Source organism: Telmatherina bonti (genome assembly GCF_933228915.1).
Source record: "Telmatherina bonti genome assembly, chromosome: 14".
Taxonomy (NCBI): domain Eukaryota; kingdom Metazoa; phylum Chordata; class Actinopteri; order Atheriniformes; family Telmatherinidae; genus Telmatherina; species Telmatherina bonti.
In genome coordinates, this window is record NC_136612.1 from 35,245,758 (window position 1) to 35,262,560 (window position 16,803).

At 43.0% G+C, this 16,803-nt stretch overlaps 1 protein-coding gene across 1 annotated transcript in view; it reads right to left on the minus strand.

Moving 5' to 3' along the window:
• Positions 1-473: 473 nt before the first annotated feature.
• Positions 474-16,803, minus strand: part of LOC306765674 (uncharacterized protein) — a gene marked incomplete at both ends in the record, with an annotated part of 28,392 nt that continues 12,062 nt past the window's right edge. The window contains 6 exons of the mRNA XM_079253158.1: positions 474-631; positions 729-903; positions 3,879-4,372; positions 4,503-4,549; positions 13,270-13,431; positions 15,106-15,279. Of these exons, the coding sequence (XP_079109284.1) occupies positions 474-631; positions 729-903; positions 3,879-4,372; positions 4,503-4,549; positions 13,270-13,431; positions 15,106-15,279 (1,210 nt within the window). The remainder of the gene's footprint in view (positions 632-728; positions 904-3,878; positions 4,373-4,502; positions 4,550-13,269; positions 13,432-15,105; positions 15,280-16,803) is intronic.

Below are 16,803 nucleotides of genomic sequence, written 5' to 3' on the forward strand. Positions count from 1 at the left end.
GTGCTGCGTAACATGGCACTAAATGCAAACGTTCCCCTGCCAACACCAGACCCTACTATTGTCCCCGACCTCGAACCCCATCCCCTTGTGTTTGAACCAAATGCTGCAGATGTACAACGCGTCTGGAAGTGATGCAATGCTTATGACATAAGAGGTAAAGAATTTTCATTTATTTACAAGTTTCTTTAGTGCAGTGCCTATGTCTTTCAAGGCAGACTTTATTTTTCTTTCAACTCCGTAGCCACCTGTTTTATGGCACTGATTGTGTCCCTCTGCACCTGCAGGACTTCTTCTGTGAGGACACGGCTGCTACGAGGGGGCGCATGAGGTGCCGTGACGTCAGGGGCGTCCCCATCTCCAACCACAGCTGTGGTACTACTGCTCTAGCTGAACACCCAGGAACTATAGTGGAAATGCATTGACACTAAATAAACTGGTGGCATTCATATAAAAGTTGTCTGTACATGTTCATTTTATAATTTGAAATTACCAGCATCATCCGGAGCCTGTTGCACGTGTGCTTCTGGGTCCCCCTCTGCCTCAGACACCACTCCACTCAGTAGGGACTCTCCGATTAGCCCTGCCAGCTTCTCAGCTGTGGGAGTGAGCTGCGGTATTTCCCTTCCTCCACCTGTGGTGCACACACTATGTTTGTGGAGAGCAATGCACTTCTTTGCCTCCTCTTTGATGTCGGACCACTTTTTTTTTAATCTCCGGGACCGTCCGGCCTTCTGAGGAGACGGCATTTACTGCATCGGCCACCTGCTGCCATCTCTCTGCCTTTCTGGCATTGGTGATGCCTGTCCCATGTCCGTCAAATAACACCTTTTTACGTTTTTCAATGTTTTTGATGATGACCTCTACCTCATACTCCATGAAGTTTCTATTTTTTGTTCTTTTGCCCTGCTGAGCCACCATGGAAATGAGATACTGAATATTCATCTGAGGCGTTTAACTGACCTTTTATAGTCATCATGAGGGCAGAGAAATGCACTTCCTCACCTGCTCCAGATTTAGTGTTGATCCTGATTTATGAAGGGAAACGGGTGTGGAATGTGGTGCACACTGCTTCGTAAAGGGAAGTTTTTTTGCGCCGCATTTCCTGTTTTCCGTACGTACGCCACCTGTAGACAGCGTTGCTCCGCACAGTTTGATAAATGAGGCCCCTGGACGGGTTTTCTATGTCCACCTTCTGCTCCTGGGACTCAGACCGGATCCAACAGTCCAGCACTGGAGTCTCAGACTGGTAGCGGGTCCTGCAGGTCTGCAGGGACCATGTCCAGTTCTGTCCCAGATCAACGCTGCAGCTGACGGTAACGTCATCAAATATTACTAAATATTTAAACATTAAGTATTTTTCATTTTATTTTTATTTATGTAAAATAAATTGAAACATGTTTCTTTCCTGAGTCTTTAGGATTCAGCTTCATTTGTATCGAAGAAAAAAGAGTTTATTTTATTTATTACAGAAAACAGAATCTGGAACAAAATGAGAAAAAAAATTTCACCTGAAAAACTCACAAGCAGCAGATTGTTATAAACACGACACTTTATATGTTTCATTATTATCAAAAACACAATTTTTTAATATAAATATTAAAAAAAATCAAAGAAATGGAAAAAACTGGAAAACTTCAGGTGTAAAATTATGAACACATTTAACCAAAAGTTTAAATATTTTTATAGGGGTGGGACTTGATTAGAAAAATAGTCCAATTAAATGCAGACTTTGTAGTTAATTAATCTCAATTAATTACATTTTAAAGGCAGAACAAATTTTGTCCCAAAAGCAACATTTTTTTCACTTAAATGAATTTTAATCAAATTAAATCGTAAAATAATCTTGGAAACAGGCTTTGTAATGAATGAATCTGGATGAACAGGACAGGACTGGAACATTGACAGGAACCACAGTGAGCGTGATGGAAGTCACAGCAGGACTGTGGAAAACTCTGGAATGTCAGAGAGTCCATGTCAGACTGACGTGGCTGAACAGTTTGTGAACTGTGACGATGGTGGAAAAGTTTTTAGAAGATCTAAAATGATGAGACAGAAGAATCCACACAGGTGAGACGGCGTTTCCCTGTAAAATCTCTGCTAAACGTTCCACAGAACAGAACATGTGGGCCCACAGCAGAAGCCAGAAGACATATTCATGCAGAATATGTGGTGAAAGTTTGGCTCAGCGTAGCAAAGTGACTTGTCCCAGCAGAGTCCATGCAGGTAAAAAGCCTTTTAGCTGCACTACCTGTGGAAAACGGCTTTCTTCTACAAGTCATCTGACTGTTGATATGAGAAGCCACACAGGTGAGAGGCCTTCTTCCTGTCACACCTGTGGAAAATGTCTCAGTGGGAAGCGTCCACATGCCAAGCCACAGCGGCCAGAAGCCGTATTCCTGGAAAATATGCGCTAAAAGTTTCAGCCAAAGTTCCAGAGAAACAGGCCACATGGCGGGACGCCTCTCCCCAATGACGTGCAGGGAAACGCTGGAAAAGCCCAACTCCACGTTCACATGAGAGCTGGTGGCCCATCAATGCTTTGTACACTAAAGTGATTCTTTTCAGATGCTCACTATGATTGTTTCTATCAGCTGGAGGAGACGAGCCTCTCAGAAGGCTTTCCAGTCTTTTCCTCTTGTGGATGTTTTTCTGCTGGAAATACAAAGAGACGTCAGCAGAGAGGAGGCTCCTCAGCTTGTAGCGTCTGTGTCAGTGATGCTAGAAATGTTGGCCTTTGTTTTGTCTTCTTGTCCACATTCAACTCTCAGCTGTGTCATGTTGTTGGGAATTCCTCCCACACTTTACTGAGACATGACAAAACGTCAGCAGCAGTGTTCTGCAGCAGCGGTGTGTTCTAACCAGCGTGTCGCGTCTGGATCACCTTTTCTACAACATTAAACACAGCCATCAGACAAGCGGACGCTCTCCTGTCCTTCTCATTAAAACAAGACACTTTTCAATCAATAAAAGCCCTTTGAATGTTTCTGGCAGTTTGCTGATTTCATCTGGAAAGTATTGATAAGTGCGTGTGATCGGCCACTAAGTATGTGTACTGGAATAGTAAGACTTAAGATCTTCAGCTGGATCTTTCTGCTTTTACTGACAACACAACACTTGTAGTTTCATACTTTCATAGATTGTGGATCAGTTTGATCAGGTGGAACTGATCCACAATCAGTGTTAGGTCCTAACTGGACAGACGGACGGCCCAGAAGTGGGACGGACTTTGACTTGTTTGACTTCCAAGCTAATGACGACGTCTAACCTTTCTTTTCTTTCTTTAGGTAGAATTTGAGAAAAAGGAAGAAATGAAAGTGAAAGTAATTCCAGGAAGCATCAAACATTAGAATGAAATGCTCTGAAATCATTTCACTTTCTGATATTAAGAGCAAACTAGAAGAAATAAAGACTGAAATGATTGTGAGAGTTTTTATTGAGATAAAAGGAAACATTTGGAGAATGTGACACAAATCAATAATGCATCTTTAATTCAACATGTAACTGCAGCCGACATGAGCTGAACACAACATCCTGATACTCAGTGTGAAGCTTTGACTGGAAACAGACAGAAAAACAACATGTGGATCCTGGAAGAAGCTCAGCTTCCATCTTTAAAGGACTGAAGAGGAAGAAGTTTCCAAGAATCATTTAGAAGAGTTTCACACACAAACTGAATCTGAAAAGATGTTTCTGAGTGAAAGAGACAGACATGTACAGCCTGAAGCATCTGTTCATCAGCTTCTCTGCTGCCAGCAGAGTCTTTACACTCCACACAGACACACCCAGGAACCAGACCAGGAACCAGACCTGGAACCAGACCTGGAACCAGACCAGGAACCAGACCTGGAACCAGACCAGGAACCAGACCAGGGCCAGACTCCAAACCCAGCATAGAGAGGATGAGTGAATGTGGTGATGAAGGTGTGGAGGTGGATCAGGGAGTCAGAGGAGACTCTGTAGAAGGACAGAGAGCCAGCAGAACAGTCCACATACACTGCTACTCTGTTAGAGACAGAGGAGGTGGAGGAGGAGGAGGAGGAGGAGGAGATGGGTGTGAATTTCTTATTGTGACAGACAGAGTAGCCTCCACCATCAGAGCATCTCAGACTCCAGGACTGATCATTCCATCCAAACACAGACCTCCTGCTGATTTCTCTGTAACTCACTGCTATATAAACGAATCCTCTCCACTCCACCTCCCAGTAGCAGCGACCAGTCAGAACATTTTCACACAGCAGCTGAGAATAAATAAATCTGTCTGGATGACCAGGATATGACTGACGCTCCTCCACACACGTCACCTTCCTGTTGTTGTCAGACAGTTTGAGGTATCTGTGCACTGTGTTGACGTCGATGGTGAGTGGACAGGAATCTGATGGAGAGAACAAACACAATCCAGCTGCACTTATTGATCTATTGACACTTTGATGTGACTGATGAATGAGTGATGGGACGGTGTGAAGATGGTTGAATGTGATGAATCCAGTGAAAAACACACTTACACTTCCTCAGACCTGGTCTCAACCATGCTTCTCCAGCAGGCTCCACCCTGAAAGGAGGAGGGGGGTCAGAGCATGCTAACATGGACATGACATGTCTCTCATTTAGACCCAACCACAGCACTGCTTCAGCCATCACCTTCATCACTACTGATAGAATCACAGCTTTAGATCAGAACAAACTATTGTGCTGCTTTATTTGTTGACTTATCAAAAGCATTGTGTGTGTCTGATCGGGAGGACCGGGATAATTCCTGGTGGGCCGGACTTATGTTTGGGCAGCAAGGGCCGCTGGTTTTCCTATTTATTTATTTATCATTTGTTTATCACCAAGCATCATTAGACTGTTAATACCAAACCTGCAGAGAACAGAGCAGTTTTTATTCTTTATTCATAAGGATTAGATCTCCATGGACACTAATTTGCTTGATATTTAATATTCAGAAAAGGAAATTCTGATGTAAAGAATAGAGTTGGAGATTTCCCCTTTAACTCTGCTTTTTATTTTTGTGAAGTTGTGATGAAACTGTTTACTTACAGTGAAAAAAGAGTTTATAGTGTTATTAGAAAGTAAAACTCTTTCTATTATCTTCTATTTAATGTTTAATATTTTATGTATGACTTTATCTTTAAGGTTTGGACATCTATGAACATTTATTGAACAGAATGTAGATTCTGATTTTGTTCTAAAAGATGTGTTGGAGATGTTCAACAACATCTGAGTTGAAATAAATCTGAATTATGAAACAATCCTTACTTGCACTAAATTGGAGATATTTTAGAAAACTAGACTGGATTAAAAGGGGTTGCAGAGCAGTGTGCAAGTGTAGACTTAACATGTAAGGTTATCATTGGTTGGTTTTAAAAGGTCATAGTGGGCTGGTCTGAGGCATAAAACTCCAGGGCTGAAAATGAGTCCCACTCCGGATCTGCAGTTGATCACAATATTCTGCTGAATAGATTACGCAATCTAGGTTTCCATACGAGTGGCTGTGATTGGTTCTCTGACTACTTATCATCGAGGCGTCAATGTGTAAAGTCTGGTTGTCACGCGGTTCTGTGCTCTTAACAAGGATGATGGTGCAGTCATCGCTCCGTTGAGGTGCTTTATTTACAACTCCTCCTAGGGCTGCTCCATTATGGTCAAAATAATCATCACAATTATTTGGACTGAAACTGAGATCTGGATTATTTAACACAATTCTCCATTATCTTTAACAAGATGAATTTATTTAACATTAAACAGGCTTTTAAACAATGTCTTTAGGATTCCACATCTTTTAGAAAACAAACAACATGAAGCTTTGTCTTGACAAAGTGCAAATACTGATGTAAACTCAATAGATAAATATAAACTATGTTGTAGTGAACTTCCACAACCTACTGCCATTATTCTACATTGCACCTGCAGCCGGAGGCGACTGGGAGACTGGCCGCCGGGTGCTTTAGGACGGGGAGAGGCTCCCGCTGCTCCTTCCTTACAGTAACTGCAGAACAATATGAGCCTTCAAGTCAGTCGCCAAAACACCAGAAAAGTCTCCAATAACTCCAGTAAAAGTCGCTAGATTTGTCGCTTTGAACAAAAAAGTCACCAAGGGGGTTTGAAAGTCTCCAGATTTAGAGAGAAAGTCTCCAAGTTGGCAACAGTGTCTGAATGAAAGCAAAGCGGCTGTGGGAGGAGTTTACAGCACAGCGCTGCAACGCCAGAGACGCTCGATTAGCAGCTGAAGACAGCAGGAGAGGAAACTGCAGAGAGGAAAGAAATCACACCCTTTTATTTTTATCATCGTTGGAAACCCAGATCGTCACTGAGATTAAAATCTGATTAATCTTCCAGCCCTAACTCCTCCAAAGTGCAGCAATATATACAGTGTCCCGTCCCAGTATGTACAATATTTACAATATGTACAAGATCTCACCAATAGTTCTCTAGATGCCAGCTTCACAATACACATTCCAACCTACTCGCCACCCTGCCAGCTCAGAAATGAGCTCCTTATAAACATCAAGCTCCTCCCCTAACAGGAAGCTTCCCAGTTACCACAGATAGTAGGCTTTTTCTGAAACACCGTTTGTTCTCCATAACAAATATGCATACCAAAACATTCCACAAAGGAAACACATTTAAACATTCCCAACATCAGTAGAATCATCATAACACAGGTCAAAATAAACAGGATTATTCATGTGATACGGCGTTTCAGTGCATCACGTGACGGTGACGTCACTGCCGCATTGCGACAGGTTGACGTCTTAAACGCGGCCCGAGCGTTGCCTCGGTTTTCACAAACTACCAGCAGGCCTGGAGATGCACGGTAAGTAACTGTCCAGCAGCTTATTCCCAGTATTAGTAAGGAGACAACTGGGTGTGCTCCCCTAATGATCTGCTAACAGTAGGTGGAACGTCGGGAATGCGGCTGCTAACCGGTACCGTGGGTGTGTCTCTGGTGGCGTGATGGTCCTCAGGACCACCGTCAGGTAGGTACAGGTGTGTGTGTGTGTGTTTGGTGTCGGTCTGCAGGGTGTGTGACAAGGCTTCTTTGTCACACTACTAATTTTAAGTTCTGACATCGTACCTGTAACTAAAGGTGTACCACCAGGGTCTGTATCGGGACCTTTTCACCGTTTCTGTCTCGGGCCGATAGGAGCTGCCTTTGTATTTTAGATGTTTGTGACCAACGCATGTTTTTATCTTTGTGTTTTTAATGCATGTTTTTCTGTGGTTTATGTGTTTGTTTTTATGGACTTTTTGGCCATGGATTATGAACAATGGAGTGCAGCTCCGCCCTGTTACGTTTCCCCTTTCCCAATTATGGTGGATTGGTGGACAATAAAAAGGACTGATTCAGCAACAGGTGAGACCAATCAGCGGAAAGAGATCCCTTGGAGCGCGGACAACCGGCAATGGAGAAACGGAAACGCCTGCTTCACGATAAGTAAAGGGACGAACCAAACCCTTAGGACATAGTGTGGATGCGTTAAGAAAAGAGACAAACAGTTGCCGATTATCTCACTCCGGGTTTCTCTTGGCAGGACTTCAGACTCTTGGCACAGCGGGGCCAAGCAACGCGGACACCGCAGAGCAAAGAGATCCTCCGCTTGATGCAGAAGGAGGAAGGACTTAGCGCCGTCGCACGCCGCCACACACATTCACAAGATGCTGGTTCGCCTTCTAGGAGGATTGTGGACAGGGGCTTACAAGGGACTCATAAGGACCGGGTGCCCTGTCCCCTCCATTTATTGGGTTGGACTATTTTATTTCTTTTATCCTTTTTAAATTCACGTTTTAGCTTTAAGGAAGAGAGTGAATAAACTCCTTTGTTTTTAAATTCCACTGTCATTCGTGTGTGTGTTGGTGTGGCCCGGGGATCAACTGGAAGTCACAACTTGTGACATATTAACAATATAATTCCTTCTCTTAGTGACTGTCATGCCCGCTGATATGCAGATGACACTATCCTGTATTGTACTGCTGACTCGATGGCCACAGAGAAACTCCAGCTTTCTTTTAATATTCTTCAGGAGGCTCTTATCAGCTTAAAGCTGGTTTTAAATGACAAAAAGACTAAATTGATGTTATTTTCCCGTTCCAGAAACATGGACGGCAGCAACACATTTTTATTTTTATCTAGCAGGGATGGCTCTCGCATTCAGCGAGTCACTGAATAGAAGTATGTCGGCCTCTGGAGAGATGAAAAATGAACCTTTAGGTACCATGTCAATGCTCTTGTCTCCGCTCTACGACACTCTACGGCTTCCTGTATGGGAACAAATCATACCTATCCCTAACTGGCAGGAAGAAAACAGTTGCCTGTCTTTTTATCAGGGTTGGATTACGGCGACATCATCTATAGACATGCAGCAGCAACAACCCTCAAACCTCTGGACTCCATCTACCTCTCTGCTCTCAGATTTCTTACCGGGGAGAGCTATGACACCCACCACTGCCTCTTCTATCAGAAGGCTGGCTGCTCCTCTCTCAGTGACAGATGCAGGAAACACTGCTATTTTTTATTTTTAAGGCTCTGACTGGAAAACTGCCTCCATACATTTCATCCCTACTAGAGAGGAGCTGTGGGTTTGATCCCAGTCGTTCCAGTAGCCTGACCTCTTTAAAGTCCCGTTTGTTTGAGTTGGGCCTTCTCTTTTAACGCTCCAGATACATGGAACACTTCAGTAATCTCTGGGACTGGAGATCATCCCATCTTTTACTGATTTTAAATGTTTCATGTCTGACTTTTTAAATTCATCATGGTCTTGTTGTTGTGAAGTATTTTTATTAGTTTTATACAACCACGTCATTGATTTCAAACTTTTATTTATATTTATCTTTGTGAAGTCATCTGGATTTGTTCTGATTTTATTGTTCTGTGTTTATGATGTGTTGCTGTAAACTCGTCGTCCCTGTAAATGAGGGAAACCTCAGTGACTAACCAGTTCAAATAAAGGTTAAATAAATGAGTGACAGCTTGTCATTTCTGGGAGCACATGTATAGAGAAGAAACTGACTGAACGGGGGTGAAGAGGGTCTGGTGTGAACGAGACGGGAGCTCATATGCAGGCTCTGAAATAATGGCACACATTGATGGAAAGATCAGTTAGCTGACAGGAATAAACCTGCAAACAGGTTAAGAGGATAAAGTAGTGACAGAAACATGATGGAAATACTTTAGAAGAAGGAATCTGAAGTGAAATGTGTCCAACAGGCAACAATACAGGCTGTGGAAATAAAAAGCAGCATGATGGACTGAGGCTGCAGCAGAGGCCGACCGATGGAAGAAAGGTTGGAGAAAAAACTCACTAATTCTGGAAAGAAGAGCAGAAAAACCAGATCACACATTTAGGAACTGATCAAGCTTTGATGGATCTTTCTGTCGGTGAGAAGCAGGAGCTTGTCATGCAGATAAAGCTTTTCATTCTATAGATTTTATAAAAAAGAAAAGAAAAAGTCCCGTTCAGAAGTTCATTTTTCTGACGGCCTCATTCACTGACAGTTTTTTTTAACTTGTCCAGCATGAAAGCAGCAGAATGATGGTCTGGCTGCTGTGTTCTGCTGAGCAAAGAGGAGCTTCATAGATATAAAGATCCCCTTCATCATTTAAGTTTTTATTTTATTAGTTTATGTAGAATAAATGTTGGTTTTACTGAGTTTCCATGGTACAGCTGGACCTGAGCGGAGAAGAAGACAGAACAAGGATAGAAAGAGAACAGAAAGGAAAGTAAACAGAAGACAAAGAGGAGACAGAAATACACCAGGAAGGAAACACTGCAATCCAATCACAGCTTCTAGACCATCTGCTGCACCTGTACAGAGACATAAAGGGCATCTCATGGCCCCCCCAGGAAGACAAAGTCAGCAACTGAAGGAGCACCAGAGATGAACAAAGTGGAAAAATGGATTTCAACTAAAAGCAGAAACACACACAGAAGTAAATGAAGGGAAAATGTGTGTTAGTGAGTAAACCTGCAGGACGACTCAGTGACTGTGTCACATGCAGAACACACGGAGTGAAACGTGTTCGCACAAGAGTCATCATGCCAATGTGACCCCGCCTGCACAAAGGTCAGAGGCAGGCCAGGAGGACCCTGAGACCCAACGGTAGCCACCCCGACCACAGACCCCAGCCCCCCACCCTGAAGTCAGCCCGGCGCCCGGCCACGAGGGGGCAGAGGGAGGCCCCGGCCAGAGCCCCCCCACAGTCAGTGGGCACAAGCCCCAGGGGGCCGAGACCGGCAGATGTAGACCCTGCCGGGTACCAGGCACCCAGGGTGGACAGGACACAGGCCCCTAAACCTCCCAATCCCACAGTTAGGGGGCCCACACAGCGCCCACAGAGGACTGGGACCCACAGCTGACCACCCAGCGGGGGCCAGTCCACACCCCGGTGCACCAGTAGACTGGTCAGTGACACAGTTTTAACGTCTCTCTTCACATCTACGTGCGTTGCCAACTTTCAGAAGTGAACATAAGGGACGGCCACCACAGCTCCTCGGGGCCATGACCACCACGGCCCCCCTCCCACAGCAGTGCTGGCTTTTATGTTGTGTCTATAAAGTGCTGTTAATTAGGCTCCATAAAGCCGTAATAACATGCTTCCATATTTAATATATAACAGGGAAATATAGAAGAAAAAACTGCAGAATCAGTGAAGCTGGTTACTGAGAAACTGCATGATGGAGCATTTGGCAGCAGCTAGGGATGCACTGATCCACTTTTTGGGAGTTCCGATCCGATACCGATATCTGAACTTTGAATATTTACCGATACCAGATGTGTTTATGTCAACATTATTGTGACTATGGTTATTACTGCTGTTATAACTGTGTAAGATTTCATTAGCTTGTAATAAATGACCCATCCTTTCTGAAGTTACCTCACCAATACAAATATAATAACATTACAGATCTAACAATTTCAACAAGTTTTATTCTGATTCGACACATTTTACCTAAATACAACTATAAATGTGTGGTTTTGAAACAAAGATCCAGCTTTTAGTGCCGTGTTCCTCATCGCATGCGGCTCACTGACTCGTGAAGCAGCCTCTGGCTTTCTGAAAATGCATCTAAACAAGTCATAATGATCCTCAACGCTGCAGTTCTCTCCACAAACAAGAGCTGCAGGCTGCTTGCAGAAACTTTGCTGTCCTAACGGCCCTAACTGACCCTGTCAGAGTTGCCAGTTCTGGCTGATTTCAGCTGCAGCGAACTCCACCAAAGAGCTGCTCCGTCGGTAGCTCCGTATATATAATGAAAAAGAAACGTCCACATTCTGGAGGCATTATTGTATTTTCACCAGATACTGTTGCATAAGAATGCCATTACTCCGTGCAACATTTAGGATAACCATTCCTTGCTAAAAAGCTGAATGTTACTGATTTGGCAACGTAGCAGGATACGTAGCGTGGGAACGCTGTTTGTCTGGGGGGTCTGGTGGTTCTCCTCGTCTTAGTTTATTGAGTGCAGCTCTTGTTGAATTAATAGTGAGGATAACTGTTTTAGTGGAACAAAAAATGTCACATTTTAACATTGAAGGCATTTATTTCTTTTAAAACACGTCTGGAACATGTCATCAAACACATCTGTGCTAGCTTGATACTGGTACCGATACAGATACCAGTATCGGTTGTGGTATCGGTACACTTTTATTAATACCAGGTACGAGTACACACGTTTGGAATTGAGGAATGCACCAATACCAATACTGGTACTGGTATCGGTGCATCCCTAGCAGCAGCAGCAACTAAAGCAGGTCTGCTTGTGTGGAGGGAGCAACAATGAACTTTTAAACTAGAAACCAAACAAACTGAGAACTTAAAACTACTAAAATAAAAATTCTTTTAAAAAGAGAAAAGTTTTCTCTGAACAGCATTTATTTATTAACTGTTAATCCATGAGTCTGACTTATAGTTAAAATGGACATATATAATATTTAGATGGGTGAATACTACTGTATATTAAATAAATGATCATTTAATCAACTGTAAAAACTCAACATGGTAAACAATCAAAGCACAACAGTCTCCTGCAGCAGCTCCACCATGTTCTGACATCTTCTGCTAAAAGGACGTCATGTCCCACACTGGATCAGTCAGAACCGGGTTACTTCTGTGTTCTTACGTGTCTGCAGCGTTGCCTTCCTGATGCATGATGTGTGACGTCAGACAGCCCACCATGCGCCATGCAAACACTCGCTGACACATTTTACACTTTGTCCTGTAACCGTCTCCACTGACGCTGTCCAGCTAATGAAAGCGTCTTGGCTTTGGAGGACGTGGTGGCGTATCGGTGCAGAGGACATCTTTAAAAGGCGTCAGTGTTGTGAGCAGCATAGACATAATATATTGTAGACGCTGCATTAGCTACTGGAGAGGGAGAAATGCAGCCGCCATATTGGACCGGAAGCTAATCTGATAGCATTCCTAGCTAGCAGCCAAACAAGAAGATGGCAGAGTATTGTGCAGCATATTCCTGTTCCAGTCTGCAGACTGGTGGAAACAGGGCAGGTGGGATTACTTTGAAGTAAGTTTTCTGACAAAGTAAGATTTTGTATTATACATTAGTGTGTGACTGATAGCCGTCACATGTAATGTAATAAACACATGCAGGTGGAACCTCAGTCGTTCCAGGAAACACTGATGCAGTAAGAGCAGCCGGGACTCTGCTCACAGCGTCACAACATCTATTAACTGGATGGAACTAATAGTTAAGGTGGAGTGCTGCTACACCTGAGCAAAGGTTTTCCGTTGGAGACTCAGCTTCAGATTAAATGTAACGGTATGTAGGCATGTAGATATTTATTTAGTGCAGGCGTTTTTTTTTTCTTTTTTCCTTCACAAGCAGATGGAGAAGCTTCATTCAGCTTCTATGCTCTACATGTCTGGAAGAAACTCCCAGAAAGCCTCAGATCAGCTGGAACATCCAGGTGAAAGACCCTCCTGTTCTCACCTGCATTTCTAGATTTCTTATTTAAAAGTCCAAATCTGCTGTTTTATTAGAAACTTGATTTTATTTTAAACTTGATAATGTTTAATAGTTTCTATCTGATGTTCTTTCTCCTTCCTTTCTCTCTTGTTCCTTGCTCCTGCAGATGTTCTTCTTCAAGACCATCTATGGATATTTTATGTTTCTGCTGTGAGTAGAAGGAAAAAACAAATTCTGTGTGTAATAGTTCATCTAACACTCCATCTGACTGAGTGAAGGACAGAGAAACATGTACAGATCTTCCTCCTCTATCAGACATGGTGTGGCTGCAGCAGCCTCTCCATACCTGAGTCTGTGTGGATCCTTCAGTGCAGCCATCAGCAGCTTCACTCCTGACTCTCCTGGATGGTTGTAGCTCAGGTCCAGATGTTTCAGATGGGATGGGTTAGAGGTCAGAGCCGAGGCCAGAGAAGCACAGCCTTCCTCTGTGATCAGACATCCTGACAGGCTGCAGAAAACATGAATTAACTAAAATAATAGCTTCATCTAAACCATCCACCTGTATCTTAGACCCTCTCCCAACGAGCCTCTTTAAGGACATTTTCCCTTTAGTTGATACAACTCTATTAAATCTTATCAATATGTCTTTAGTGACAGGATATGTACCACAATCATTTAAAACTGCTGTAATCAAGCCTTTACTTAAAAAGCAATCTCTGGATCCACAGGTGATAGCAAATTCTAGACCTATATCTAATCTCCCGTTGATGTCCAAAATTCTGGAGAAAATAGTTTCAGCTCAGCTACATGCCCACCTGAGCAGAAATAATTTCCAGTTCCAAGAGTTCCAGTCAGGATTTAGAGCTCATCACAGCACTGAGACGACATTGGTGAAAGTTACTAATGACCTTCTTATGACCTCAGACAAAGGACTTTTGTCCGTACTTATCTTGCTTGATCTTAGTGCTGCATTTGATACAGTCGGTCATAACATTCTGTTACAGAGACTAGAACAGGTGGTTGGAATTACAGGTACAGCGTTAAGCTGGTTTAAATCATATTTATCTGATAGACTTCAGTTTGTTCATGGAAATGACAAGTCCTCCTCACAAACTACAGTAAGTCATGGAGTTCCTCAAGGTTCTGTACTTGGACCAATACTCTTCACACTATATATGCTCCCTTTAGGCAAAATTATTAGACAGCATGGAATAAACTTTCATTGTTATGCAGATGATACTCAGATATACTTATCCTATACCAAGCGGAGTACTTCATTCGCAGACTGCAGGCTTACTTGTGGTTCTTAGAGTCTCAAAGAGCCGAGCAGGAGGCAGAGCCTTTGGTTATCAGGCCCCTCTCTTATGGAATAAGCTCCCAGTTAGTGTTAGGGAAGCAGACACCCTCCCCACCTTTAAGACTAGGCTGAAGACTTATCTTTTTGATAAGTCCTATAGCTAGGGATGGTTAGCATCCCTTCGTTATGCTGCTATAGGTTTAGACTGCTGTGGCACATTTCCTGATACACTGAGCTTTTTTCTCTTTATCTCTCTCTATCTATCCCCCCCCCCAATAACAGTGTTGCATCATTAACATGTATGTCTCCTGTCTCAGCAGGTCTCCCTGGCCGGGAGTAGCAGTTCCTGTTGTCTGTTGTCTTTCTGTCCTCTTCCCCCCACACAGCAGAGGCAGATGGCTGCCTGTCCTTGAGCCGGGTTCTGCCGGAGGTTTCCTTCCTGTTAAAAGGGAGTTTTTTCCTTCCCACTGTCGCCAGTGTGCTTGCTCAGGATGGGAGATTGAGTTGGAGCCTCCAACTCAATCTGTTGGTTTCCGTATATAGGCTGTTATGAATTGGCTTTCATTAGGTTTTTTTTTCCTGTCTGTAAAGCGTCTTGAGATGGCATTGCCGTGATTTAACGCTATATAAATAAAGTTTAATTGAATTTAATTTAACAGAAAACACAAAAACTTAGACAGACTTGCAGTGAAAGTAAAGCTGAATGAAGAACTGGACTCGTCTCACATTGTTCCCTTTGTATTGCTGCTAATTGTGGAGTGTTGTGGTTTTTGTACTGCAATGACACTTCAAGGCCACTGTAGATATTCATCCAAACAGCTTCTCAGGTATCATGTAAGTCATGAATAAAAACTCCTGTAAACACTCAGTGTGATGAATCCTGACCTGAGAGTTTCCAGTTTACAGTTTGGACTCTTCAGTCCACCAGACAACTTCTTCACTCCTGAATCCTGCAGGTTGTTGTTACTCAGGTCCAGTTCTGTCAGACTGGAGGACTGGGAGCTGAGAAGTGAGGACAGATCTTCACAGCTTCTCTCTGAGAGACCACACACACTCAGCCTGGCGAGAAAGTTCCAGAGGAAAATGACACATGTGAGAAGATTGAATGAGAACTAACGTTGAACGTCGACTCAAAGACTTCCTGGTTCAACCAGCAGGTTTAACTGCAGACTGCTTTACCTGCTTTATAGAGATATTCATGTTTGACTGTTTTTTAAATGTGTTAAACTGGTCCATAAATTCATTTTAATCAAAACTAATAAAACAGAAATACAGAAACAATACGGTGGCCAGGAAGTGCAAAACAATGTTCCATCCAGACACAGAACTGACAATACATGTCTGCTGGATTCCTGCTGCTTACTGCCGGTTGGAGCACGTTTAGGAGCCGTGACCAGGTAAATCTGTTTCTGGTCACATCATTTCATAGAAGTAAAGACAGGAGAAACTCCAGACAATACGACTACGTGACACGCCACTCTCCTGGTAAGTAGGCTACGGATGTAGTCTTGGATAGTTGTAACATCATTATTATTATTATTATTATTATAAACCAAGTATTTACCCAGGTTTGGTTCCTCTCTGACTTACTCCCTTACAAACAAGGCAAAGCTCACCAGCCTACACGTCTGAACGATGGATGATGTTGACATTATGAGTGTTTTATTATGTGCAGGTTGTCATGTTTGGTGAGCTTGACTGACAGGTGAAAGCTTTAAAAACAGTCTGACCAGGAAAGTCCAGCCGTTTATTTGTAAGTAAATAGTAGATATTTACTTTCATTTTGTTTCCCTCCATTATTCATCTCCAGTAAACTGGTTTACTGGAACGGTCTTTTCACAGGACTTCCCAGTAAATTCAGTAAACTGGTTTACTGGAATGGTCTTTTCACAGGACTTCCCAGGAAATCCAGTAAACTGGTTTACTGGAATGGTCTTTTCACAGGACTTCCCAGTAAATCCAGTAAACTGGTTTACTGGAATGGTCTTTTCACAGGACTTCCCAGTAAATCCAGTAAACTGGTTTACTGGAATGGTCTTTTCACAGGACTTCCCAGTAAATCCAGTAAACTGGATTACTGGAATGGTCTTTTCACAGGACTTCCCAGTAAATCCAGTAAACTGGTTTACTGGAATGGTCTTTTGACAGGACTTCCCAGTAAATCCAGTAAACTGGTTTTCTGGAATGGTCTTTTCACAGGACTTCCCAGTAAATCCAGTAAACTGGTTTTCTGGAACGGTCTTTTCACAGGACTTCCCAGTAAATCCAGTGGACTGGTTTACTGGAATGGTCTTTTCACAGGACTTCCCAGTAAATCCAGTAAACTGGTTTACTGGAATGGTCTTTTCACAGAACTTCCCAGTAAATCCAGTGGACTGGATCAATTAAATGGAATAAAAATGAAAAGACTGGAGGAGAGGAGCAAGAAAAGAGGAAGAGGAGGAAAAGCAATAACCAAAAATAGTTCAAGTTACAAGGTGTTAGGGTCGTGAAGATGAAGAGGAGGAGAGGAGCAGGAGAAGAAAAGAAAGAAAACAGGAGGAGAGGATACGGATTTTGAAGCAGAATTCACCAAACGTTGGA